Source organism: Gasterosteus aculeatus, chromosome 9 (genome assembly GCF_964276395.1).
Source record: "Gasterosteus aculeatus chromosome 9, fGasAcu3.hap1.1, whole genome shotgun sequence".
NCBI classification, from domain to species: Eukaryota; Metazoa; Chordata; class Actinopteri; order Perciformes; family Gasterosteidae; genus Gasterosteus; species Gasterosteus aculeatus.
Genome location: NC_135696.1, coordinates 17,651,105 through 17,678,885, shown reverse-complemented (window position 1 = coordinate 17,678,885; position 27,781 = coordinate 17,651,105). Strand labels below are relative to the sequence as shown.

Here is a 27,781-nt window from a genome sequence, read left to right as displayed (position 1 = left end):
GTGGTTATTGTTTTGTTACCCCTTCCTCCTACAAGTAAGTAAGACATTTTAATGTATATAAATATGCCCTTTGAATCCCTAGTGAAAAGCCTCATTAATGTGCCTCGTTAGTTGTTCATCTGTACTTATGACGGCTCTTATCTACAGCAAGTTGTAAATCGGCTCATTTAATGAAATTGCGCTTTCTTGTTTCTTGTTCTTTTGAGTTTGTATCCTTATGGTTGAAATGCGTTTATCGTAAGTCGCTTTGGATGAAAGCAAACGTAATGCAAACAAAGACAAGACTGCAGTTTGACAACATAAAGGGGGGAGTTTTATTGATCCGTTCCTTTATTTTTATTTGCACTTGTTTCTATAGATGTACATTCAATATTCTTTCTGCGGTCCTGAACCAGTGGAGCTGCGACCACGTAGTCGGCTAAACACAAGATTAGTGTTAATTCATCCTTGAAAAAACAGCTGGAGCCACAGTTCTCTGTGTCACAGTGTGTGTCTGTGTCACCTGTGTACCTGTGGACGGGGGAATGGCTTCGGGCCGTCAGAGGTGGACAGATTTATTAGGTGTAATAACCGCTTTGATTCTTTTTTGTTTTACCAATAGTTCATAAATACAGTATATGTTATAACCATTCATCTTGTGCTAAAATCAAAGCTGTGCTCCATTCAGTTAAAAAATATCTGGACATTAATAACACAGTGGGGAAGAGGCTCCCCTGTATAGATTGTTAACATGTATGTTTACAGTGACTTTACTGCCGGATGTGCTCAAACTTATAGGGTTGTATTTCTATTTCATTTTTTACAGAGACAGAAACAGAGCAAGTACGTGCAGGTTTACAGTTTCCCAGAAGTGTGTGTGTGTGTGTGTGTGTGTGTGTGTGTGTTTTTTGTTATGTTGCACTTTTTTATTTGTACTAAAGCCTGGAGAAACAGAGACATTTAAAATATGAACAAATGATGAATTATTTCGGACAGGGCCGCGTGGTAACGATGTAAACAGCTCTTTTACATACATAAGTACTGAGTCATTGGTTATATAGATGGGTGCCATGGTTACCAAATCACGTGTACGATAAAGAACACAACACCACAGAAATTAACACCGACCTCATTGCCATCAAACTACCTGTAAATTCCTTCTCTGTAAGTTAGTAATTGTTCCTAACTACAGGCGTATGAGGCAAACTGTTATAGTAATAAACATTAATGACCGATTCAAATAATGATCCGAGTAGAACAAAACAAAGAACGAGACAAAACATCCCGGCGTCGGTCACACAGAGTGTTGAATATATTACATCGATGTGCAGGCGGTCCGTTCGTCAAACGATTTAGAAGTTCAGTGTCTCTGACATCATCTTCCACCAGTCCATCAGCTCCTCCCGCTCCTCCTCCTTCCTCTCCATCAGAGACTCCAGCTCAAAGTCCACCTGAGACACGGGAACACGCAGACGCATTAGAAGGAGTAAAAGATGACGTTGAATTATTGAGTTGTTCTTCTTACTTTACAGTTCACATTTTTAAAAAATGTACTTTTATGTTTTAAATATAATGTATCTTATCTAATGGAGGTCCCTGATTAGAGTATTAATCAACTTACAGTTTTACATTACAAAAATGAAACTGAATGTGTTTGTAAGGGGCTGAAGGCCCGAATAGGGGACGGAGTCTACGTTGCAGCCAGATGGCCTCCACCCACTCCATCAAGGGACGTCTCCTCATCCGAAGCAGGTATCTACAAGTTACCCTTTTGGAATTATGAAGTGAGCACAAGGTGACTGAGAGGCTATTTTTGATTGGTCAATATGTCAGTGAGTCTTACTCTGGCTGCAGGGCTGTAGGGAACAGCCACCTTCTTGATGACCGTCAGGTACCCCGGGGCGGAGGCCCCCACTTTGTAGTTTCCTGGTGCCAGGAGACGCCAGTAGTCTCCATCTTTGGCTACAAAACACATGTTTTCCCATTGATACATACATATGTAAAGAACAAACACAAGCGCCAACGGATCCTCTCAACCTCCTGTTATTGTCGCTAAATTAAAAGTAAAGCAGGTGCAAATTAAAACAGCCGCTGAAAAAGAGACGCAGCACCAGCTTTGTCCACCGGGCGGCTTCACTCCATCTTACTCCAACTCCATCTCCATTTCTCAAACACAACCCATGTGGGTGCTCTTTTCAGGGTTGTGTGAAATTGCAACACAATGCGGATACCTGTGGTGATGTCATGGTCAATGCCCTCCACGGAGATGGAGGCGTTAGATATGGCGTTTCCCTGGAGGTCGCGCACGAAGCCCTTTACGCCACGGTGAACCTGCAGACACAAACAAAGAGGCCTGCTCAAGGCTTGGTTCAGGGAGAGAGGAATCTAGGATTCGGGGGAAAAGACGCTGTGTATTTTGAGACTCGGCTTTTTTGAACCAAACATATTTAAGACGCATCCCTTTTGGTGCCGGTGGCGTTTGAATACCTGCTCGATGTAGTTGACCAGCGAGTTGCGGTTCTGCTCCCAGTAGGTCTTCAGCGTGTCCTCATTGGGGAACTTGTCACAACTGAGCTCCAGGGTGATCTCAAAGCAGTTGCTGCTGAGGTAGTTGAAATCCTGCATCCCTGTAGCGAAAGAAGAAGCAATAGTGATATTAATGAGTATTAATCCCAAACCCCTTAAACCAGACTACCCCACATTGTCCCGTAAATATCAAACCATCAATATCAACCAATCGTTGACCTTTAAGGTCTTAACTTCAATTAAATCCCAGCAGGGTGGTGTCTTACCTCCTGGCACGCTGTACCAGGCTCCTCCGTTGGTGATGCCATCTTTGAAGCTGGAGTCATCGTCGTTCTTGCGGCAGGGAGGTCGGTTAGCGTCGGACATGACTGGGTTGTACATGGAGTAGGACCTCGCCAGAGACTTGAACATCACATCATCTGGACTGGAGCTGTATTCGTGGGTAGAGCCTGAGAGGAGGAACGCGAGGGAGCCAAACAAGGAGGAGTAATTATCTGAACACCTGCATCTGCGGCCCATTAAGCGGGTGACCTGCTCACAACATGTTTTGTTTATGTTGAGCTGTAAGGCACAGGGAGCAGACTGGAAATATTTACCATCTGATCTAAATTAGCATCTAGATTCTTGTCTTGTTAAATGAGTGGAAACATTCACATGTGGAGGCACGGGGCGTTTCTACACCATTAAACGGTCCGAAAAAAAAGGAAAACAAGGGTGTGTTTGAGATTTGTTCCCACACGTGTGTTCATGTACCAGTGCGAGTCTCATCATACGGGTAGTTGGCCACCACATCTCCTCCGTGGAGGTTAGCTGAGAGGACGAAGGGGATATCCATGATCCAGTGGATCACTGCTTTGGTCTCTGGAGCCAGCTGCAAAGGCAAAAAAAAACACAGATTATATACACTTAAAAATGCATAATGCAGCTAAAATATTACCACCTCCAACCGACACACAGCAGGTTTCTTATAAAGCAATAAATGAGAAGCCTGGTGATAAGTGAACACATTTCTTCAAACAAAATTCACTTATGTGCAATATGTGGTATATTATTATCTGTTAGGATCATGCGTCATATACTTTCTGATGAAGGTGAAATATTATAAGCTGTGCAATATCCACACATAACTTCCCTCCACCTCTTAAAATGTGCAATATTCCCCTCCTTTCACAATTCAGGAACAGCACTCATGACTGGCCTATTTATTAACGTTTGCCCTCTCCGAACTTGTTTATTTAAAAAACTGTATTTAATAGTGTACATATCAGCACCTTTCTGTACATATTGCCACCTTATGTATATTCAGTCTATATACTTATTTTTAATTTGTTTTTAAAACTGTTGCCCTGAGCCCTGGACAGGAATTGTCGACTGTCACTTTGCACTAATGGCAAATAACATGCTTAAATCCGATAAGTGACTTGATTTGGCCACCAGGGGGCAGCAGACACAGGCCATTTTAAAGTTGAGTGGTGAACTCGTGCTCAGCAAATTCATCATTCATTTCTGGTTGTGTTTCTATCTAAATTCAATATTCACTGTCACCAAGTCCTCTTTGTGGTTTTTGTAATAAATCCTCTTACACTTCATATCATATTATTATTATTCTGTTATATGTATATTATGCATATTTGTGACCCATTTATAAAGACCTTTGTGCTCAGTGCGGCTAAATGCCCCAGACAGGGTGGATTAGTTCTTGTAAGGCAAGACCATGGTTTTGGTCTTTCCATGAGATTTTTTGACGACAAGCAATAACAGCAGCCCTGTCCTTTAATCCGTTACGGTGTCTGTTTGCGTACCTTGGTGTTTTCATCCACTGCCTTCTTCATGTTCTGCAGCAGGTGGTTGTTGGCTCCACCCTCCCGCTCGTTGATGTAGATGATGCGGTCCAGATCGGGGAAGTTGCGGTTTAGATCCACCCCCTGTGCGTTGCTGCGGCCTACGAACCAGTCCTTGATCTCTCCCGGCTGAGCAGGAAAACAAGAGATGGCGCTCAGACGGATACAACAGTGGGAACGCGGGTTATAAATTCAAGAGCTGTGCTTGGCGAGACGATGTTTGTTTGGCTCCGGTTCGACGGGTCACCTGCGAAGCCGCCTTCTCGAAGCCGTCCGGGTTCATGGAGGGCATGAAGTGGATGCGGGTGTTGTGGACGAGGTCGATGATGGTCTCGTTGCCTTGCTGGTATTGGTTGCACAGGTACTGAGCCAGGTAGATGAGCAGCTCTCGGCCCACGGCCTCGTTGCCGTGCATGTTGGCGATGTACTTGAACTCGGGCTCACCTGCAGGAAGGAGACACGGGCCGGAGCTGTAATTCTACCTTCCTGTAGTCCGCCTCCACCTGCGGAGCGTCGTTCCAGCGGGAACATTTTTACAAAACATGAGGACTTCCGCGAGATTGTCCACGAACGTACCTTTTACCATTTATTGGGTGACGCAATCACGTCCGCCCATTGTGAGAAGAACCAATTTCAGTCTTCAGTCATGGAATAATAAACCTGTATCTCTTTTAAACCAAGAGAAGGTCACTGACATTGTAATTTGTTAGGAAGGTTACTGTAGACGCACGCACACCATTAGACTAAAAGGCTGGCTGCTCACTCCCCAGCAGTGACAAACACACTGACTCATCGGCTAAAAGGCTAAACACAATTGAACTTTGCAGTCCAGGACTCCATTTGGACAATAATGGCCGAGGGACGGCGGCTTATTGAGTCACGCTGACACATTTGTTGTTGCCTGAATAGCCGGAGTGACAGTGCCGGGGTCAGATTCGACACCATCGAAGGCTTTGACTTACGGACATGTTACGAAACGAGGGATTTCTGGAACATTTCAACCTTAAGCTTAAGATAGCGATCCCTGAGTCACCCCTCATGCCGCCTACACAAAGAAGAGCACAGTAAATAACACGTTTTCACGTGTGTAATAGGATATTTTAGCAGTGAAATATTTGCAGTATTTCAGCTGTGAAAATACTTAAATCGGCACAGTGGTTTTCAGCCATTTACAAAATGCGTGGGTTTATTTTCAAGTGAAGACAAAGAATAAAACATGATAAAGCAGCAACTAATCACATAAAAAAAATCAGTTTGCAGGCATAAACAAAACTTGATTAATTTTCCTTTGCTTTCTTTCATCAAAGGAAATATTGGTTTTATATTTGAGATATATTTGTATCAGCATCGTGATTCTAAGGACCATCTGTTTGACATACTAATTAGCTGCTCCTACTCTTCTCTGGCTCTCTTCATGCATGCAAATACAAACACGCACACGTACACAACAGAGAGGGCTACGGAGCAACACAAAGCCCTTTAACTAAACGACACAGAGCATGGCAACGCACGAGCTCTGGTGTGCTGTGCACACTCTTTTGATCAACTACAAACCACACAGCGGCTTTCTGTGGTCTGTACGGGGAAAAAGGCCATTCATCCGAGCTCTGCGAAAATAAAAAGGAATTTTCTTCAGATCAGCTACGAGTTGTGAAATGCAGCCGAGAGCTGCAGATGGTGAGGAGTGTGTGCGCGGATGTGTGGGTGTATGTGTGTTCATGTGTGTGTGTGTTTCAAGCCAAATCACAGCAGGGATCCATTTTTTATTTGGTGGACTTCTTCTGTGTATTTTATTGTTTTTTCTTTTTAACCTCTACTCTGATTTGACCAATTATTAGGGATTCATTCTCACCCATTTTAAACTTTTCACTTTGTTAAATTGCATTTGTTTGCCTGTAACAATGCTTTCGAGATGCAAGTGTAAATGCGTGTCAATAGTTTAACATTTGCATCTTTTTGATCCACTTTATTGAGTGTTTGATGAATCCCAGTGGCTACACACACCAGCGAGCACACATCTGGCAGTCGCGCTATTTTTATACTAACTACTAACGATCTCAAGACTACAATTAGCTCTTTCTGTTCCGACATTGGTGAATGTTTTTTAAAGGCTTCAGAGGCCCGAAGGAGCCTAATACATGCGCTCACACATCCGTGCACACGCATGCCCACTTTGAAGTTGGACAAAATGAGCTACTACGATTCAAGCTATTACGCAGATGCTCGGTTTGAGTCCTTTGCTTTCTCCTACACATGTAGGGATTGATGAGTTTAGGATGCGGTGCGGGCAGGACGGGGGTCACAGATGATTCAATAGATACATTATTTTGTATCAATACCCTAACATCGTTTTTGTTTACTCCTTTTGCAGATTTACACACATAGCGTCAACATGTTGATCATCCTCTGGGGCCAAATGCCTCTTCTCCCTTTTTGTCAAATTGCATCCCTTTGTCTGTACCTCGCTGAACTTTTATTCTCTTGTGCAAACACGGAACGTTTATGTACATTCATAGAAGGTGGACAAAGGAAAGAGAGGCGTAGTCGGCACATTAGACTTCAAATATGTTAGCAAATGCAGCATTTTGACCTTTGAGGATATTTATAAGACAAATACAATGAATGTGGGTTTGATGTTATTTTGACTAATGAGTTGTCCAAATATAGCTGAATATTTCATTTTAATTGCAACCGGCGATGAATTACCTTATTGTGTATGGTAAATAACAAATCAGAGAGAATGTCTGGCTTTGTCAAGACAAAGCATCTGCTAATTAGTATCATTCACACAACTAATGAACTATTTCAGTGTTTCTGCTTGAGCAGCCAATAGGCGGCCTTTTGTTAACATGTATGTTTGCTTGAAGAAAATCTTTATATCTATATTGTACCCGCAATATTCAGTAAGTGATCTCGTTTTCTTTGGTTTTCAAACGTTTTACATGGGAAAACATATGAGAGAGATCATCTAAAAAAGTCAGCGAAGATCTCCTGTGAGTGTTTGTAAAAGCCTGACGTGACGCTGCGGCTCACCTAAACCGCAGGTCGCTTGGACTCCTCGCAGGTCGATACAACACATCTGAGGGTGACGATACCCGCGGCATCATCTTTCACTCGCTCGGGATTAGTGCGAGGATTCTGAAAGGTGATCGATGCGGTCTCCTAGGTGATCACATGATAACGACAGCCGCTGCGGCGACATCGGGGAAGCACCGCGGTATGGTGCTCTTAGTCGCCGTGGCAACACTGACACGGGCAGGTGCTTAGGGAGCCAAATCAAACTGGGAGGTTGAGTACACACACCCTCACTCTTGTGTACACACACACAGTCATATAGATGAGAACAGTTTGTTAGCTCAAATATTACGCATATAAAAGAGCACCTGATGTTATAGAAAATGATCTTGTAATAAATTGTAATACTAGTAAGTCCCTAACATGCTGTACCACAACCGCATATTTAACAAAACACCATGCTGTTCCACGCTGTTTTAAAATATACTCCAGCTACATTTATTTTTATTGTCAATCCCTCTGCTGATGACTTTCTTCAATTGCAATTTACACCGTGATGCCTTTACATGTCACCACAAATCCAAAGGATATTCATTTATTTTCTGTCAGTCGACTAATGCAGAGGAACATTAATGGTTTCACCTTTAACATTTATAACTGTGGCATCTATATTCTACATGATTGCTACAAAGTGGCAACGTTAAAAGCCAACAGATGAAACATTGAAGTTTTGGTTAGCCCTGAAATAGCCCTGAAAGCCACAAGTGCACCGCCCTTGTTGGAGATGAAGTTGCTTTTGTTAAGGGAGCTTAAAAAATAAAATAATGGAAAACCCCAACGACATGTTTTAGCTTTCTGAAAAGGGTAAATATGAAAGGAACCCTGTGGAAGGAGCTCACAGGGGATCGTCTACCCGATGCGAAAGGAAGTGATGGCACGTAACATGTTGGGATGCAGCTTATGAAGATAAATAGCAGGAAACCAAAGACCACAGGGTCAAAGGAATGGTGGAAAAATACACATGGGAAAAAGACAGAAGCAAGAAGGCGACGGAGGAAGCAAAGCGACAGAAAGAAAAAGACAAAGAAGAAGGGGAGAAAGGTAGAGGGGAAAAAAAGAGGTAGTTGGAACGCAGTGAAAGCAGCAAAGAGGAAGACGCATGTCGGTGTCTGATGTATAATAAATGACCTCTGGCTGGTGCCATGGTCTTTCTCTCATCTTCTTTCCGTTTCTGCCTCCTCCCTTAATCCCTCTACGTGCCTCTTCCTCTCCCTCGTCACATTTATCTTCCCGTTTTCTCAATCATCATTCCCTTCTTTTTTCTGTCGTTCCGTTCTTCATCCCCACGTCCTTCCTTTCAGCTCGAGGAGATTCCTCACGGCAAAAATGGTCCAAGCAACGTACCGGGTTTACATGATATTCTCCACCACTGAAATGTGCACTATTAAATACATGTCTGCCTGTTTCGCCTCAATATGTCACTTGCCGTGACCGTAACCTGCCGGCCGATGAAACAATCCACAGGAGATGCTCTACAGCATATTGGAAGCTTTTCTTTTCGTTATTATCCTTCACACAAAGCCTAACCCCGTTGCACAATAGGGTTCCTCGGAGAACCGACGAGACACGTGTTTTTTAAATTGGTCCATACGTCAGAAACAAAAGAGTTTAGCCAGATTCTCTTTGCGCTGGAGAGAAAAACCTCTCATGCACTTAAACATGATCCGGCTGCAAGATGAAAACACCTCCTTCTATTGAGAAAACATGTTGCCCATGGAGTTTCAGTGTTGGAGGATTTTCTTCCACTGGGTGATTGTGATTCCATTGTGATCGTTTTTTGGTTTACCTGTGACCCTGATGAGGAGCTCTGATGTTCCTGGTCAACTCAGTCTCACAGGAAGACGTGTAATAGCTACGATGTGGACCAACGTGGTATTGTCACGCTTTTGGGGAGAAAGCGTGACAATACAACGTTTTAGTTGCAACTAGGTCACGTGACTATTAATTTCCCCTCAGCTAAAAACAGAAAATGGCGGACTGTCGGCCTATTATCTGTAAAAAACACAATATTTTAAGAAAGCACCAGCATTTGTATGCATTTCGATGGCATTTCTAGCGAGAAGTATGAGTTATATTTTCATAATCTTCTATCAGAGAATGTAGAAGACCTTCCGTTTATTAGTTTCTAGTGATGTACTTGCAAGGCAATGTAAATGAATGTGCCAAAATAAAACGTAGTATTGTCACGATTTTGGGGAGAAAGCGTGAGAATACCACGTGTATTTCACGTTTTGCTGTGAGACTGGGTTGTCCTGGTTCCGGCTTGCCCGATGGCATCTATCTCAGTTATTAAAAAGTTATTTGGTTGGAAACCCCCGGTCTGCATTTGAGTCCTCCATCTGCTGCTGACACCTGACACATGGTCTGTATGATAAACAGCACAAAGACAGGGAACAGCTAATGTGGAATTGGAGGCAACATCACATGACCATGTTCAAACAACCGCAGCTTTGGACGCTTTCTCAGTTACCCACGTTCATATTGTGCATGCGTACGCACATTAACATGAGGCCGGTGTTTCTGCACTCTCGGCTATGGCTACTTCCTGCGCCGCAGTGTGTGACAGATGGCTGCTCACTGACAGATGCATGAGCTCAGGACCGTCCGTCCGTCCTCCGGAGCCGGCCGGCCCGCCAGCCAGCCAGCCAGCCAACCAAAGGGCCGCGAGTCAGCTCAGCGCACTAAGCCGATCTGTTGCCCCGGCAACAGCTATTTCGGCTCCACCTTACACATTGGCGGGGTCAGATGAAATATTGGTAGCTTTTAAAGGGGAAGCTTTGCAACGTTTCCGGTGTTTGCGGATCTCACAGGCACAGACAAGTTATTCTTTTCCAATAGATACTCTGAAACTGTCATGTTTTTCATGTCGTCGGCCTCTGGGGCGCTTCTCAGTTTCACCCCTCCTCCTTCTAGCTCTGGATGTTTTGCTCTGCAGAGGTGGAAGGAGAGGAGAGGAGGGGAGAAGAGGGGGTGTTGCCTCCTTTGGTGAAGCAGCAGCTTGGAAACTCATCTGGTAGTAATAAGGTCCCCACAAGGCTACTGTGACTCACTCGCACACACCCACCAAACTATTACGGGATTATTTAGTACGCACGTACGGTCATTACACTCTGTGACCATGCAAGCAGCTAAACACACACAACCTGGGGTGCACCACCTTATTTCACCCAGAAAAGAAAATACACCTTTATCCTATATTAGATAGTTGAAACCTCACTGTAAACCATATATATACTTTAATTACAGGCAATGAGAGAGGGTTGGACAGGAAACGTTGACGCGAACCCAGACGTGCATTAAAGCCAAACGGAGTCCCTTATTTTAACACTTACGCATTCTTATGGTGATGTAACGAGCGGCTGGTTGGTTCGTTTTAAGGGGCTCATTATTTTTGGAATATGCATGATAAAATGTCAAATTTAGGGATTGAGTGGTAAAGTTCTGGATTCATTTCCATCACCAACCCCGCATGATGTTTTCGCGGCCGAAACCTTTTGAAAAGGTGAGTATCCAACGAATGGCAGTTTCTGACATCTAAACAGCTAGAACATCATTATGCCGTGATTCATTTCTGTCCACATAAAACATACGTAAAGTGAGAGGAACATACAGAGATGTTTGTGTTTGTCTCCATCACAGACAGCTGGAGATGATTCAGGCCTTCCCTCCATTTCCAGACTTTGAGTTGCAGGTCCATCCAGCTTCCTTTAAAGCCGTTTATGTTGTCTGGAGATTTCTTTCAGATTTTTTCATTTCATTTTTTCCTGTCGTCATTATCGTTTAAATTTCATGGAAATCCGCTAAAAGGGTATTTTTCCTCTATTTGGGTCACGACTGTAGAAAAAGGCAAAGGTGCATTAAATATAAAACAGCTGGCGGAGGTGGTGGTGTAAAAACCTTCAAATTTAAGAAAAGTCTCCCATTTGCTTTCTTCTTCTACGGTTTCAACCGACATGCGGTCCAGTCCTGACAGTATGAAGCAGTGCGATGGAGGTGATGGAAAGTCATAACCTACATGAGGTCTACTGAGCAGCGTGGAAAATCAAGACTTCATTTGATATTCAGTCAAAGACTTCCTCTCCGGAATGCTGTGTTTGGAATATTTTCTCTCTCACATCTTGCAGCCAACGCTGCTGACACACCGCCTGGACAGATTGGAAGCGGTGATCATTCAAAAACGCATCCCAATAATCTGCGTCCTCATCCGACGCGTTCTGGATGTCTTTTTTTTCTTCCCTTTCCAGCATCACGAATCGGAATATGCGTGAACAGATCTTTATCAACCAGCAAAATGGCCGCTTTGCACGGCTGATCCCGCAATCTATCATCTGTGTTTCCTCAGAAGTGATGCAGCAGCATCACCCCCCCCCCCCCCACCCCCCCCACCTCCCTCCATCCCACCGTGCGCACAACACCTGCGCTCCTCCTCCACTATCGTCCTCGGGTCATTTACAGTCACACACAAGGGTCGTGTCTGAAAACAAGCCTCACATGCAAAACAAGCTCATCAGCAGGCTGCGATGCGCAATAGTGCGTAATGTTTTTGTGTTATCACAGCGTGAGGCGATGGGCTCCTATAGTGAAGGAAAGGGGAGTGCAGGGTGTGTGTGTGTGGGGGGGGGGGGGGGGGGGGGGGCAGATTCACCGCAGTATTAAACAGACTTTTCTTTTCCTTTTTTTCGTTGGTAATTCTATGCGTAAAACTGACCAGGCTCATGCGTCCCGGGGTTGTCGGACATCTCCAGCACCAGCAGCTCGCGGCCCTCGAAGCTCTCCCCGATGGTGTAGATGCGGCTGATGGTCGGACACTGCAGCCAAACCGACACCAGCGCCTTGCGCAGCTCCTCGTAGCGGTGGTACTCGAAGGAGATCTCCCCGTCGGCACCGGCCGCGCCACCGGCCAGGGCGACCGCCGCCGCCCCGAGGAAAACCACCGATGTGAACAGTTTCATCTCGAAGTGTCCTCTGTGTACTCGCCGAGCAGAGTCTGTCCTCGCAGCCTGCAGCTTGATAACACGCCTTATCTCTGAGGTGCTGCCTCGCTTTGGGCTATAAATATCTCTCACCCTGCTGCTGCTGCTGCTGCGTCTCTCTCTCCGTCTCTCCGTCTGTGATGCTGCTCCACCTGAGCGCAGACTCCCTCCAGAGAGAGCGAGGACACATCCGGTCACAATTTTCACAATACATGCTAAGAAGAACAATAAATTGTTGGAAAGTAGTGAAGAGAGTATGAATGTGAAATATACCAGTGAACAAAGTACACTAAGTGTTTCAAATTAATTAAATAATTAAACAAACAGACAAAATGTGTGCACTTTGATGAAAATGTTCAAATTAAGCTTAATATTAAGGGAATTATTATTATTTATTATTATTATTATTACGGGAGTTATTTCTACCTGCTTCTGTCACAATAACGAGAGCACATAAGGAACTTATGAAAGAAAGAGTTAATACATTCAATCGGTTGTTTATGAAGTCAAAAATATTATTTTCTATCTTCTGTTTGCGTCATTGACCTTTTATTCCATCTCACTGAACAGCCTTGACTGACAAAAATAACCAACCGATTACACAATAATGACAAATGTGTTTCGGAGCGCGTGGGATGTTGTCTGTTCATTTAGTCCTCCGTGGATATAAAGGCGTCGCTTCCTGTCTGGGAGCTGCTGCTGGGCGGCTTGACGCAGCAGCAGCAGCAGGGGCGTGTCCACAGTGCAGCAGAGAGAGGAGAGGAACCATCAGTATCGCCTTACTTCCATCATCGACTCCACACTTATGCACAAAAAGAGTCTGCAGAGAAGATGCGGAGATCTGTGGTGGGAATCTCAGACACGCCTGTGCATATGTCGATGGTCCACAGTGTCTTGTTTAAAGGGACACTAGAGGTGAATATGGTTTGAAAAATAAGAATAACTGAGAGAGATAGCAATGCATTATTTACGATAATGCATTTTTTCCCCTCCAATTTAAAGCGAGTATTCAATTGATTAAACGGAACTTTTTGTATCAAATTCAAACAAAACAAAACAGATCTTGTTCTAATCAGTCGATACGTGCATGATAACAACAACAAAAAAAACATATTCAATGTTTATTTGTGTAAAAATCAAGACAGCATTTATTTATTTGTACAATTTAAAACAAAACCCTTAACCCTTTCGCATCAAAATGTTTACATGGATTTACATCAAACTCGACTTGAGTCCAGACAATTCTAACTGAACAGCAGCTGTGACACCGAGTTACTCTCTGACTCAGTTAAACTCAAGAGGAAGCGGTAAAGTGCTCAGACATTCGGAGGTAAAACAAGCATTTCACAAGAAAGACGTTTGTTCTCGAAGCGTGCAATGACCAAGCAGAGCGACAGATCAAAATGAGGATGTTGACGTTTTTTTATTCAATCGGCAGCCGTTACCAGAAGCAGACAGAAATAGTAAGGCACAGAAGAACGAAGCCAACACACTGACTGGCTTGTGTGTGTGTGTGTGTGTGTGTGTGTGTGTGTGTTTGTGTGTGTGTGTGTGTGCGCGTCCGTCCTAGTCGCTGCCTCTCCCCTGCTCCCGACGAAACAGGCCGCTGTAAGAACAAAGGCCCGTGATGGGTTCACTGCTCCTTCTTCTCTCCCTGTTTCTCCATGTACTTGTTGTACTGGTTGTCCGTCTTCAGCAGCTTGTCCCACCAGGTGAAGGTGGAGGAGTAGTTCCCGACGAAGTTCATGTGGTGAAAGTCGTGGAAACGTGTGCCGCCGTAGAACGGGATGAGGTGCAGCGGGTTCAGAGGGATGTCGTAACCGCTGCGAGTGGGAAGGGGGTGGGGGGGGGGGGGGGGGGGAGAAAGTCTGTCATTAAAAGAAAAACCACTAATCTTTTGCTCCTTCGCGGATATTAAGAATCAACATTTTTATCCTTGCAACAAGACAAATGCTTTTCGTATGAGGCTCTCGAAATGAAGAAGATATGATTCATTTCTGTTGGTTTGGTGCTTGTGGTCAGATTTCTCATGATGGCTCATTTTATGTTCTTATTGCACTGCACATGGTTCTACTGACAATGATTATTTGTGACTTTGTCCTCTTTTATTTAATACTGCTGCATCGTTGGCTTTTTAAAAAAGAAAAAAAATAACAATATGAAAACGGTGTCGAGGCGGCCTGGAAAAATAATCCCGGAATTATTTATACTTACTCTTCTATGTATTTCTTTTTTTAAATATTTTTCTTAACCCGTCCCACCCTTTGTGTTGCTGTGCTATGTTGGTTGGTTACTTGTGTGATTACATTATTATAGCGTTATTTACAATGACAGAAATTACAAAAAAAGAATGATTAAACTATAATGAGCATATTTTTCAGCATAAAATGACAATTAATCAATTTGCTTGTTTCCAAAAGCAAGTTTCAAAACTAGTTAAGAAAAAATAAAAACATCATATAAATGTGTAAGGAGTTCTGTGTGACCTGATAATGTGAAAACAACATCTGGCGCCCTGTGTGGCCCTCTAGTGGTCAACCTACTGAGTCACGGATGATCATCAGTGACGTAACTGCTGCTCTATCTCCAACACGGAAATATGCATCAGGAGTCACACTAATGAACACTAACAACGCCCTCCTGCAGAAGGACCTGCGGAAGACAAAACCGATTGGAAGATGAGTCCCACCTGTGGACGTCGATGGTCTCCAGCAGACGGAAGGACACCCAGGCCCACAGGAAGAACACGTGGTTACAGAAGATCATGATGCCGATGAAGAAACCGGCTCCCAGGATGAGAGTCTCGGCGGGATGAGCGTATTCCGCCTGCATGCCGAACGGAGCCTGAAGGACGGCGGACACGATGTGACGAGGACGTTTGTGTGTGTGTGTGTAGTTTTTTTGTTTGTGTTTATCTATTTAACCAGCATGTGTGTGATGTACTCACGGTGAACTCGTGGTGGACCTTGTGGATGTATTTGTAGATCCTGCGGTGATGCAGCAGACGATGGAGGAAGTAGTGCCAGGTGTCTTCAACGACGGCGCAGCCGAAGCACTGAGCGAGCACCAGCGGCCTGGAGGAGACGAGGAGAGGAGACAGGAGGAGATCAGTTACCTCAGATCCCACAACAACAGTAATATTGCTGAAGACAGAGGCAGTGATTAATTCATCTTGTGAAGAATTTATGGCATCGGTGGAGTTATTTTATGTTCAGGTTAAAATACATAATCTAAAAATACACTATAGGGTTTGTGAAAAATTAAGAGTGCCCTTATTCGGTTTGGCAAAATGTATTTAAAATGAGTAACAGGGTTTATCAGAGTCATAGTCAGAGTAAAGCTTCCACACCCTGTTTTTGACATTTGCAAATACGCTCGCGGAGCAGTTATTGAAGTATCCAAGGTGGTTTGAATACGACGCCTTCAGGTATGATTAATTGTGCTTCGACTGACCAGCGAGGCATTGAGTCCCAGTCGTAAGGGATGTTGAAGAATTCCGTGAAGTAGTAAGTCCCGCAGATCAACGGCAGCTGGATACAGAAATGGTTGAATAGCAGCATCTTGAAACATGTCCACTGCTTCTCCCAGGTCTCTGGCTTGTCCTGCGCACACAAATACACGAAACAGGAGGTCCGTTAACGGGAATGTCGCCTCGCATTCATCACACGGAAGCCTAACAACCAAACGCACCGGTTGGATCTTGTATTTCTGCATGAAGGGCATGAACTGGAACAGGAACCCGGGCAGGCAGAACAGGAAGTAGATGACCTCGTGGACGATGAGCGACCCCCATGTGGCAATCTGGAACTTGGTGTAGTTGTCCAGCATGTAGTCCCAGGCATGTTTCAGTGAGGGCTGGAAGGGGTTCTCCGGCAAAACTGCATCTACGTACTCCGCCGCCAGGTAAGCGGAGCTCAGGATGTCCGACGTGCCGTTCACCTCCATGGTGGACAACGCAGGGTGAGTGTAGGTGAGGAGAGAAGACTGAAAGACAGGAAACACGATGATGCATGAGCAGCTCGACTTGACAAAGGATATTCTCATTTTAGTTTTCACAACATCAAGCAGCATTTCTATTCATTTTATAGATTACAATGCGCGCACACACACATGCTATGGAATATCTATATGGAGTCAAAATAAAACCAAACACTACCAAGCCAATACATGAATATGGTTTATTCTAATAAACGTTATTTCAACTTTCTGCCAAACAGAATGGAAGAAAAAATACTTGTGGGCCATGTAATAATTTCCACCACATGTCAACTCATTTGTATTCATACACTTGTAAAAATTGAAATAATTATCAACAAACTGCATTTAGTTCACTAAACACTATTTGAAGCTATACATGCATATGCATATATATACATATATATATACATATATATATATGTATATATATATATATATATATATATATATATATATATTCACAAGCAACCAGAGACACATAGACTGTAATGTAAGAAGTAAGAGTAGTTATAATACCATTTTACAAAAATATTTTTTCAGAACAATACTAAATTAAAGATTGTAACGTAGGTGAACCAAAATTAGAATTATTTAAAGTACTAATAATGCAAAATGTCATTTTTGACTATGTTGTCTTTATACATGATTAGATCATGTGGATAATTAATCTATAATTATGCATTACATTTTATAAATAAACTGTTGCTTCTGCTCTTACAATGTGAATGCAAATGAACTAGCAAGTGTTATGAACTGTTTCTAGTAAAATATACAACAGAAATGTAAATGATTTGAGTAAAAGAATGATATGAGTAAATATAATACTCCACCACTGCAGGACTTAAATATATTTCACTATTAAAAAACACTACTTCATTGTATTGCTTTATAGCAACATACGGTGTTTAAACAATGTTTCCCAAGACCAGGTTCCCAAGGCAACAATAAATAATGTAAGAATCGATCAATTCTGCACAGAAGCATTCAGTACTTCCGCTAACAGACAGTAGGTGCGACAACTTATACACCTCAATGTAACAAGACGACAAACATATCCGAAGATATATAACGAACTTATATAACGTCACTAATACTCGGGACACTATTTCAGGATTATGATTGAACTGGTTCATATTACTAAACTGGCTGACATGTTGCTCCGTAGATGTAAAAAAGAAAAACAATCTGCCTCGACTCTTCATTCAAAGACATTAACAACAGATGTCGATTATTTCTGCAAAATTAAACACATTGAAACATCTCGTTTGCGGCTAACGACGCAGGTTCTCTCACCTTTCGGCCGAACGTCCCGTCTACCTTCGCCGAGGCGTGCAGGCGGGTGAAGTACACTCACGTCGAACCATCCGATTGGCCACGAGGAGAGGCGACTGACGTCGAGGGGGGAAGCGGCCTCGCTGATTGGTCCGCGGGATGGAGCGATGATAGTCAGACGCGGTGTTTCCAGAGCGTCGACCAATTAGAGGCGAGCTGCGCTTTTCGTAACCTCTGCCGTGCTGAACGAGGAACGAGGTTTTGGGCGGTGCGGAGAACTTTGAGTCATACGTGAAAGTCTTCCGTGTTTAATTTACATCAAGAGAGGCTGTGACTTCGATCAAAGAAGAGAGAATTTTCATTTAGATAAAACTATATCTCCTGTTCGTACTGTGGGTTCCTCAGTCAACGCGCTTCCTTGTTTTGTTACGTCGTCACATTAATTTGTTACGTAACATTTCATTGGATTTTTAAAATATCAATACTGAATACTTTTTCACTAAACAAATTAAAAGTTAATTCCAGTACCGTGGTAGTAACAAACTACCAAAAAACAATTCGATAAAAATTACTTCTTTCAAATCTGCACAATGAGATGTAGTATCTCTTTGAACATTATGTATCTGATATATTACATCAATTTTACTGAAGCATTAACATGTGAGCAGAATTTTAAAAATAGATCAGTTTAATTACTTGATTTAATGTAAGTTACTTATATCAGATCAACATACAATGAGTTTTTGACCAGCCATCAAGTAGTGAAGTAGAAAAATTAAGTGGCGTACCCAAATAAAAACTACAAGTAAGTGTACCTAGTTATTCACCAGAATGCTTTTTTTATTTCATAGAGGAGGCCAAAATATTGAATGTTGTCTAAAATAATGTCACTGAATGAATGCAAACTGGCAGAGAGGTTAAGAAGAGGATGAAACCGAGCAGGGGAATGGTAGCAGCACGACGCTAATGCTAAAATGTGAAATTTTAACAAATAAATCGTTGTAATGTCATCAAAATATCACAGACAGCGTAACACATTTCAACATTTTACTGATTTGGCAAAGTTTTAAAAACAGATTATGTCATTTCACAGCTTTAAATACAAGAAGCATATTTATTAATGATAATATAAAACAAGTAATGAAACATTTTTAAAGTCAATAGCCTACATGACATTCCTCAATACACTGACAAGAAAACAGCAATACCAGTTACTATTATAGCATTATTTTTTTGCAATATAGGAGGAGAGGAAAGAGGAACAGAACATAAAGAGTAGGTTTGGTCACTTTCCAGAAAGAGAGAACAGATTAATAAAGAAGTCAAGAGAGACAGAAATGAAGACACATTTTAAAATTGGCATATTCATAGCACGGGGTGTGCAGTAGTTAGCAGGGATGCTACACCGAAGGAGGATGAGGGAACCGCTGAAGGATCGGAGACTCGAGTTTCGGGACCATGCGGTGAGTTCTGCCTGTTGCTGTTGTTGTTGTTGTTGTTGTTGTTGTCATCCTCAACGGTTTCAACCACAACAAAGATGGCTGCCTTTATGACAGTAAAGCACTGATACATCCAGCTGTTCAGCTTCTCCTATTGTCCTTCACTGTTTTTGGCAACACCTATGACTCCTCTCCTTCACCAAAGGGAAGGGTGTTGGTTTAAAACAATTTTAAAAGTACATTTCTTCTGCAAACGCTTCTCAGGGGGGTCGCGGTTCATGCGGGGCCGACTCAACGGATCTGGAGTCACTTCTCCAATGTATCCCGGCACAGCCGCGCTCCCTCCAGTAACAGTCCTTGAGGCGTAACAAAGGGGGAAGAAGGACGCAATTTGACATCCAGGCACTCTTGAACAGCCACACTGCAACACCGTAAAAAAAAAAAAAAAAGGTCGGACAGAGCGCGTTCATGCGGCGTCGGACCGGGCGTCACCACACGGAGACTTCAGGTGCTCACAAACGCACATGCCCAAGCAAAGGAGCACCTTTTATATGCAAGCGCACACTCACAAACTCAGACACATACCGTTTCACAATACAAACCATAGGAAAAGCAAAGATTTCAGTGCCGAATCTTGTCTTCCACGCTCATGGATCTGACCAGTGGTCTCTCTCAGAGCTGCTTCCTGTTTAACACCTCTACTGGTAAAGTAGCGTTGCAGTTAATCAAGCTTCAAATCAGTTGCGCTGCAATGACACCGCAGTGGCGCTTCAAACTAGTTTGTCCGTTCGCCAGCGGCAGTCCTTTCAGGTGGGGATTAAAACACGGGTTTTCCATTCAGTGCAAAAAAAAAAAAAAATCTTCATCCCCGACAGCAATCTTGTCATTTTTCTCCCTCGTCGTCGTTGCCTGTGCCGACGCTGCCCAGCATCATCCGAGCATCGGCGTCATCGACAGATCCGAGATCAGTGTTCTCAGCAGAATGCGTTCCGCTTCAAGTCGGCGGCGAGTGTCGAGAGCAGTCACAAGGGTTTGTCGATCACAGTCACACCTGCGGTCGAAAGCGGCAAAGTGAGATGTTTGCGTCGCTAATCGCCACATGTGGTACACTTGCAATGCTGCATGTTGTAAATGTGAAGTATAAATGTGAAGAAATAACGTCAAAATGGCTTTCATGTCAACTAGAAGTAGTGTTGGTACTAGGAATTTGTTATGATTTTGATACGATTCTCCAAAAGCAGAGCCGCTTCCCAAACTTCAACCTTTTTGAAAACTTGCCTCTCATGGCATTTTGCATACAAAATGTTCAGTTTAGCACAGTGTTCATTGCGCGTCTCTCATCACACACCTGCATAACTGCGTCCCGTGCTCATGCAGGCCGGCAGCAGTGTCCACTTGTCCGAGTTTGGATTGTAGAACTCGACGGACGCCAAGTTGCAGCTGCCGTCGTCTCCTCCCACCACATACAGTACGTTGTTTACGGCACACACACCTGAACACACACACACACACACACAGAATGATTAACGGGCGTCCAGTGACTCACACTCGAGGACCTCTGCTGGACGAGAGTGTCAGCGTTACCTGCGTTGCGTCGACACATGTTCATGTCGGCTATCTGCCGCCAGCTGTTCGAGGCCGGGTCGTAAACTTCACAGCTCTTCCTCACCAGCGGACCATCGTGACCCCCCACCGCATACAGCAGACCTTTTAGCACACCCACACCTGAGGGAGGACGCCACACACAATCATGTGGTCACCATTTCTGTCTGAGTATAGCAACACAATGATCTAATGAAACACACAACACACACCTGCTCCGCTGCGTCTCGTGCCCATCTCTGCGATGTAGCTCCACGCGTTGCTTTTAGGGTTGTAAGATTCTACCGTGCTGAGACATTGTCTTGTTGCACCATCGTAGCCTCCAATTGCATACAGGATCCCTGAGGAAGAAAAAAAAAAAAAACACAGTCACACAAAAGGTCCTAACTTAGAATCATAGAAACACATTAAAATATATTACGGAAGCCTTGCCGGAAATACAGGTTGGTGAAGCTCAACATTTCAAACACGTTACGTGCTGGCAAAAATAGGAATTCATTGCTGGAACATCGCTTGGTTTTTACTGAATAGTGACTTTTACAGTGACCTGGGAGAGTTGTACTCACCGTTGACCACACCCACTCCTACGCTGCTCCGTCGGGTACTCATGGGCAACACATGGAACCACTCGTCCGTCTTTGCGTTGTACGCCTCGATTGTCGACAGACCTGCAAAAGCACACGAATCCCAAAACACCGTTCACGATCACATACGACATAATTGCCTGCGTGCCTCTCACTGGGCACTGTCCCGTACCTGTGCTGCCGTCAAAGCCCCCCACGGCGTACAGGAGCCCGTTGAGCACGGCGGCCCCGAGCGTCGAGCGGCGGTCCTGCATGCTGCTCACGCTCGTCCAGCGGTCCGCCGTCGGGTCGTAACAGTCGACCGTGCGCACGCGCAGAGAGCCGTTGAAGCCGCCGACCGCGTACACGCATCCGCCGACGTACACCACGCCTGGAAGGGCAACGACACACGCGAAATACAAACACGCAAACGGCCTGGTTCAGAGAGGCCAAATGTTGAAGCAACCTCAAAAACGTAGCCAGCAGAGATTATGACGAACGATCGTTTGCCCGAGTCACTTTTAAGTAAAAACGGAAAGAAGGCCGAAAAATATGGATTTTATATCAAATGTGGTGCCAAATTGTTTTCGGGTGAACTGTGTCTACTAATAAAACCAGGAGGTTTCACGTTCTTAATCAATTGCTGAAAAAGATGGAAAATAGACAGATTACAAACCCACCAGATTTATTAAAAGTTATTCAGATACAGTATATTAAATATTAAGCATGTAGGCTTTGTGCTAATAATACAGGTGTCTAAACCTGTAAAACAGAATATACACTTTATCATCAGTTTGAGAAACAAGTCCTGCTGATTTTGTTAATCATATAATCTAGAAGGAGATGAGGACCACCTGAATGCAACACCACTTTGGTGACTTTGGGTGGCCGCGGGGCGTTCAGGTGCTCTAACGGAACCGCGACGCTGTTCACCTCGTCGTCTCTGCCATTGATGCGTTCCTACCTGCTCTGCACCTCCTGGTCGGGAGTTCGGCGACCTGGTACCACCTCTGCCCCTCAAAATCATAACATTCAACGCTGCGGATGGCCTTGGGAGCCTGGCCTCCGACCACAACCATCACCTGCGCAGAACGTGACAAACTGCACATCAACTGCTGTCGCTTTGTTATTAGTGAGGAGCAGCACAGTGTGTGTGTGTGTGTGTGTGTGTGTGTGTGGATACCTTAGGACAGCAGGCCGGAGTCCGCATGCGTGTGCGCGCGGTTTTCATCAGAGCCCTCTGGTCGGCCGGCAGCAGGTGGTACTTCATGGCCTCGATGAGGTAGTCTTTGCACGCACTGCTGTTCTTGATCAGAGACTCCTCCTCCACCCGCTAACACAACCAGAACAGTGAGGAACGGAGCCAGTCAGCCGGGTGCATTAACAAAAAGCTGCATTGACACAACAACAGCTGACAAAAAGAAGTACCTGTGGAATAAGGGTTACATGAACTGAAGTCAAAGCAAAAGACACAAATATAAATCCAGAACAAAGACGAGTTGGGGTTCCAATGACAAATCTGACGTGTATTGGTACTTAACATAGTTATCTTTAGATTTTACCTGAACAATTTTAATAGTACCAAGAGACAAATTGTTAGATACCATGGAGCATTGGGGGAAGTGCATTGAAGTGAAGTGTTTTTCCTTTGCAGGATGGAGACTGCGTGAATTTCCACATAATAAAAAAATAATGTATAATGATCAAATCAATAGAAGCTGCTGTATCTGAAGCTTAACTTCAACCAGCTGGTTGAAAGTCATAAAGCTCTGTAAAAAAAAGGATGGATCATACTGCCAAGATCATTTTAATAATGTCAAAATGTTCAAAATGACACTTGGCAGAAGTCGATTCAAGAAGACTCACTTTAAACTCATAAATATCAGCTGATTGTGAGCTGGTTCGGCCACGGCTGCCCGAAGCGCGAATCACACAATTGCTTTCAAAATGTTTTCAACTGCTCTCGTCTCACAGTGCACATTGCAGTATGAACCGGCGCCGCCCTCCTCCACCTCATTCGCCTCAAGCCTCCATCATATCCAGTGTCCAGGCCCGTTACTCCTCCCATCTTCAGCAACTCCCTTCGTCACCACCATTATCATCATCATCATCATCATCATCATCATCCTCACCACCAGCGTCCAGACTTCAGGGTGGAATATTCCTGATCCAACCACAGCATCACTACCCCTCTTTTAATATGCTACGTCATCCAATCAAAGTGGAAATGTGGAAGGCGTAAACGGAGGTCAGTCAGTTTGACGGCACAACAAACTGTCCCGCGGGGACGCTCATACCTGCACCAGGTACTCTCTGGACAGCAGCGGCAGGCGGACGTGTTCCATCAGGTGAGCCAAGTGCTCCTGCCGGACATCCTTGTCATGGTTGACCCAAGCTATCACCGCCTCAAACACCTGCAGAGGGAATCACACGGAGAACACTTGAGGCCCATCCGGTACGGCCGTCTTGTTGTGCTGTCCTACCTGCGTGCATTGAACAAAGTGAGTACGTACCTTCTCCTCCGTGGGGATGGTGAGCTTGTCGCTGGCGATCAGGCTCGACACTTGCTCCATGCCCAAATTGAGGAACTCTTCACTCCCAACCACCTCGGTGAAATGTTGCTCTGTCAGGCAAAGCATGGAATGAAAATAAGTAGTACAATGACTTCTCTCAACATCGTCTTGTTGCCACATGCTCAAGGATACGGAACAACGCACTCAACGCGCAGTCAACAAGTGGAGATTTGCACACGCGAACCTGCGTAGCTGTTGGCCTGTGTGAGGAGCTGAGAGCAGGCATGAAGATCAGCGAAAGCTCGAATCCCCAGACAGTTGGATGGGTGAAGCTGAGAGCTCAGGAACTCACAACAAGCCTTTTTCACCTCGTTCAGCTGAAGCAGGCCGGCTGCAGGCAGCAACGCCTGTCAAAAAACAACCCTTTACTTCAGAGGATCGCAGGGTCACTCAAAATGACCAACAGGTCGAGCCTAAAAATAAAAAGATAAAATGCATGTGTGTAGATTACAGTAAAGGGTCTGAGCTGCCAAACTAAAGTGTAAATTACAGCAGCAAGAATGCCTCGTCCTTTTATTTGACTTTGCACTTTCCAAAAGGAGCGAATTACCCCAAAGGCAAGGCAGGACTTTTTAGTCAATAGGCTCAACATATGATGAAGTGAAACAACTTGATGCTTATATTGTACACTTTCCTAATCTCAGCAGAAGCGCCGCGAATGGATCTGTGTGCGTTTACCTGCACATTATCCTCCGTGACTTGTATCTCGGCTGTGTAGATGTAGTCGACGAGAAGGCCCAGAGTCCAACCGTCCATCTCCTTGATCCTCACTCGCTTCGCCCGACTCTCTGCCATCTCACCTGTTGGCAGGCACCCATTACCGCAGGAGGACATAATAAACAACAGAAAAGTGATTAAAACAATGTCCAGCAGGCACAAATGGCAGCAAGTCCTCACCTGTGAACATAGCGTGGAAGTACGGGCTCCCGGCAGCCAGAACCACCCTGTGAGCAGCGATCTCTACGTCCTCCGCCACTATGGTCACATCGCACAACAAGCTCTGGCTGTCATTTAGGAGACGGAGAGGCGAGAGATTACAATTATTATTTACTTATTTTTACAAACATAAAAAAAAAAAAAAAGAAAGGGTGGCCAGAGTACAACATAAGACCGGAAAGAGACAACCGTGCATCACCTGCGCAGCTCGTTCATGACTTTGAACGCCTTCCTCATGTGACGAGGGTTCAGCGTGACAGGACCGTGTCTCTCGACGCCGTCTTCTTTGTCCAGAGCGTGTGGACAAAGTCTGGTTCCCCTGAGAGGGACGGCACGGACGGACAACATTGCTGACATCAGACCTCTACATACAGGAAGTACGTTGAGTGGTAATGCACAAGATGTGTGTGTTATTTTCTATAGCCGGACATTCGGTAATGTGTTAACCTTTTTATATATGGTGTAAAAACTATATCCACTTACATACTTGAGTAGGAGACGTATTATCAGTCAAATGTATTCTATTAAAGTAGTAAAATTACCATCATCAATGACGATGTTATGTATAGTATAATTAAATTGCCTATACTGATGCATTAAGGTGCCAGTACGGATGTAGCTGGTCAAGTTCTATTTTAAATACTCCGTTTAGGGGTTCCCAAACAAGGGTTGGCACCCCTCTAGAGGGTCACGTAATAAATCTTAGGCGTCACGAAAATGAAAAATAACGTTACACTAATTTGTAGGAAAAGTTTGAACTTCCTTGTAATCTAAGCAAATTGTTGGAAGCCACAGCTAGTTTTGTATAAACATCATAACTTGTGTGTAAATGTAAATCATTGTAAGTCGCTTTGGATAAAAGCGTCAGCTAAATGACATAGCTGCTGGTTCAATGTCAATCTGAAAATGGAAACTTTAACTGTAAAAGTACAAAAAAATGTGAAATAGAAGAAAAACATAAAAAAGCAGAACTATTGAAGTGAAGTACAAGTACCTCAAAACTGTAAATGTGGGCCACTTTCCACCACTAACACAGCGAACACCGGTGGCCTTTCGCTTTCACAATAAAACACCCAACACATATGGCCTACAAATAATCACGCTGCTCGTGGCAAAATCACGTGGCCCTTGTTTTTTGTCACAAACACACACACACACACACACACACACACGACTACGTAGCAGTTGACACACGTCCCCTCTGTCATAAACAAAAGAAAACACCCCCAACAAAGCATCGGATTATAAGACCCCCCCCCCTCTGTCTCTCCACACTCTCAGCCGGCCGGGCTCGGTATCGGTCCCCGGCTCTCGGTGACCCGGTTCCTCCCCGGTTCCTCCCCGGTCCTCCCCGCACAGTGAGCGGCCACACCGGCTGGCCGCTGTGGCCGCTCAATGCGGCACCATCAGTCAAAGCCTGTCAGTGGGAAACGTCAGCACACACACACAAACACACAAACACACACGCGCGCGCGCGCGCACACACGGCGATTGTTGTTGCACTCACAGCGGATGGCTGTCCATGATTCCGGTGTTTTTCAGAGGCTGAAAACGTGGCCCAGCGGCGCGCACCATTCCATATCCACGCTGCGCGCCCCGCTGGCTCTAAACTACAGCGCGAGCCGCGGCGGTCAGCTGTCCGGAGGCGGCGAGGCGGGCTGACGGCAGCCCCCTAAAATCAGCCCGTCTCATTGAAGCACACGGCTCCGACTGCAGGGGGGGGGTGCTCTGGAGGAGAGAGGGAGGGAGGTGGGGGAGGCACACGCTCAGTAACAAACACGTTGCTGTCGAACCCGGCTGTTGTCTGTGCTGTCGGTCCGCCGCAGCGAAGAAGAAGGAACTAACCCCACAAATAAAAATAAAAAACAGCAGCGTCAATGGGGGTTAATTGTGTGTGTGTGTGTGTGTGTGGGGGGGGGAGGGGGTATTTTATTATATCCTCTCTTCCCCTCCTGGGGGGTGCGAGGGGCGCGCGGTCAAGGCTACCTGTTATGTTCCAATCGCTGATTAGAAAACGCACAAACAAGGACAATGTCGGCAAAGACGGTCCTCCGAGCAGCTAAGGTGTCCCACAAGAACGCGCTGTCTCCCTCTAGCTGTGGGAGACCGACCGGGTGGAGGGAGGGAGGGGTGTGTGTGGGGGGGTGAACTAAAGCCAAAGCTCTAGAGAAATAAATTAGAATGGTGCGTTGGCAGTTCAGTACTTTGACACTAAATCAAGAGCAAATCCAAAAAGACAATGATCTAAAATATCTTAAATATGTATTAAATACGCATTGTACTGGGATTGTGTCCCATAAAGTAATTCAGCACAGTGAGCTGCAAGACTGCCCCAGGAGAATAAGAACTTTTGGGTAAAAATCTAGAATTAGAAATGTAATTATAGGTTTTAATTAACATAACAATTTGATGATCAATTAAATTAGATTTACCATCTCTCGTGTTTTACTTCTTACCTCTTAATTTTCTATTACCTTATCATCTTGATTTATTCTCATGTCTGATTTGATTAGCGTTACTTACACATTTGATTACATTTCATTGTTTTGTCATATCTTTTACATGGTAGTTCAAAACGTTGACATATCATAGCATTAAGTTACAATGTCCTAATGTTACATTTCCTAGTTCTAATTTACAGTAACTGAAAATATGTAATTATTTTGACTGAATCAACAATTTGATTCTAGAGAATCGTTCCAAACAGGTGATTTAGTTATTCAGACGTTAACTTAAGAGAATGTATGAAGCGAGGAAGTTCTGAAATGCAATAATAAATGATCACGTCAAGACCACAAACCCATCTTCTGCAAGAAGTTCTGAGCTTGGAGTCCATCTGTGAGGATTTGTGCTGTACTGTCCGTGGATGAGCAATAGCTGTGAAGCTGCGGAGAACAAGTCTGTTGTGGTGTGAAGACGCTGAATGCATTAGAGAACCCGCTGTCAGGGGGCTCAGGCACGGCTTGTTCGAAGTATTCTGTTATGATTTCATACAGAAGTCACATTGTTCACTCCAATTTTATA

The 27,781-nt window shown here is 44.4% G+C and overlaps 3 protein-coding genes across 4 annotated transcripts; all 3 read right to left on the bottom strand.

Moving 5' to 3' along the window:
- Positions 1 to 290: 290 nt before the first annotated feature.
- Positions 291 to 12,569, bottom strand: cpe (carboxypeptidase E). Its single transcript, XM_040186250.2, has 9 exons — positions 12,130 to 12,569; positions 4,594 to 4,790; positions 4,308 to 4,475; positions 3,259 to 3,376; positions 2,772 to 2,954; positions 2,467 to 2,606; positions 2,211 to 2,310; positions 1,823 to 1,941; positions 291 to 1,430 (listed from the first exon to the last, which is right to left on the bottom strand). Exons 1-9 carry the CDS (start codon positions 12,371 to 12,373, stop codon positions 1,332 to 1,334), a joined length of 1,368 nt encoding a protein of 455 aa, XP_040042184.1. The 5' UTR covers positions 12,374 to 12,569; the 3' UTR covers positions 291 to 1,331.
- A 945-nt stretch (positions 12,570 to 13,514) lies between these two features.
- On the bottom strand, positions 13,515 to 18,085 carry msmo1 (methylsterol monooxygenase 1). The gene is made up of 6 exons (XM_040186248.2): positions 17,666 to 18,085; positions 16,085 to 16,378; positions 15,848 to 15,996; positions 15,342 to 15,468; positions 15,084 to 15,238; positions 13,515 to 14,217 (listed from the first exon to the last, which is right to left on the bottom strand). Exons 2-6 carry the CDS (start codon positions 16,337 to 16,339, stop codon positions 14,028 to 14,030), a joined length of 876 nt encoding a protein of 291 aa, XP_040042182.2. The 5' UTR covers positions 16,340 to 16,378; positions 17,666 to 18,085; the 3' UTR covers positions 13,515 to 14,027.
- Positions 18,086 to 18,462: 377 nt separating this feature from the next.
- On the bottom strand, positions 18,463 to 26,787 carry klhl2 (kelch-like family member 2). Of its 2 annotated transcripts, none has more exons than XM_040186247.2 (15): positions 26,265 to 26,787; positions 24,957 to 25,076; positions 24,719 to 24,825; positions 24,500 to 24,621; positions 24,006 to 24,168; positions 23,762 to 23,871; positions 23,546 to 23,662; positions 22,432 to 22,581; positions 22,213 to 22,330; positions 21,442 to 21,639; positions 21,252 to 21,353; positions 20,898 to 21,026; positions 20,668 to 20,808; positions 20,432 to 20,575; positions 18,463 to 20,134 (listed from the first exon to the last, which is right to left on the bottom strand). In XM_040186247.2, exons 1-15 carry the CDS (start codon positions 26,330 to 26,332, stop codon positions 20,106 to 20,108), a joined length of 1,818 nt encoding a protein of 605 aa, XP_040042181.2. In that variant the 5' UTR covers positions 26,333 to 26,787; the 3' UTR covers positions 18,463 to 20,105. The 2 variants fall into 2 exon arrangements, with proteins under 2 accessions (XP_040042181.2, XP_077965327.1); XM_078109201.1 differs by lacking the exon at positions 26,265 to 26,787 and adding an exon at positions 25,752 to 25,771.
- Positions 26,788 to 27,781: the final 994 nt, after the last annotated feature.

Coding starts and splice junctions, on each gene's coding strand:
- cpe (XM_040186250.2), bottom strand. CDS start 12,373: ATGAAACTGTTCACATCGGTGGTTTTCCTCGGGGCGGCGGCGGTCGCC. Junction 1,942..2,210: donor TGACCATGACATCACCACAG/GTATCCGCATTG, acceptor TGTGTTTTGTAG/CCAAAGATGGAGACTACTGG. Junction 1,431..1,822: donor CCTACAGCCCTGCAGCCAGA/GTAAGACTCACT, acceptor CCCGTGTCTCAG/GTGGACTTTGAGCTGGAGTC.
- msmo1 (XM_040186248.2), bottom strand. CDS start 16,339: ATGGAGGTGAACGGCACGTCGGACATCCTGAGCTCCGCTTACCTGGCG. Junction 15,997..16,084: donor AGAAATACAAGATCCAACCG/GTGCGTTTGGTT, acceptor TTGTGTGCGCAG/GACAAGCCAGAGACCTGGGA. Junction 15,469..15,847: donor TGGGACTCAATGCCTCGCTG/GTCAGTCGAAGC, acceptor CGTCTCCTCCAG/GCCGCTGGTGCTCGCTCAGT.
- klhl2 (XM_040186247.2), bottom strand. CDS start 26,332: ATGGTGCGCGCCGCTGGGCCACGTTTTCAGCCTCTGAAAAACACCGGA. Junction 24,169..24,499: donor TCACGGAGGATAATGTGCAG/GTAAACGCACAC, acceptor GTTTTTTGACAG/GCGTTGCTGCCTGCAGCCGG. Junction 21,640..22,212: donor GACCAGGAGGTGCAGAGCAG/GTAGGAACGCAT, acceptor TTGCCCTTCCAG/GCGTGGTGTACGTCGGCGGA.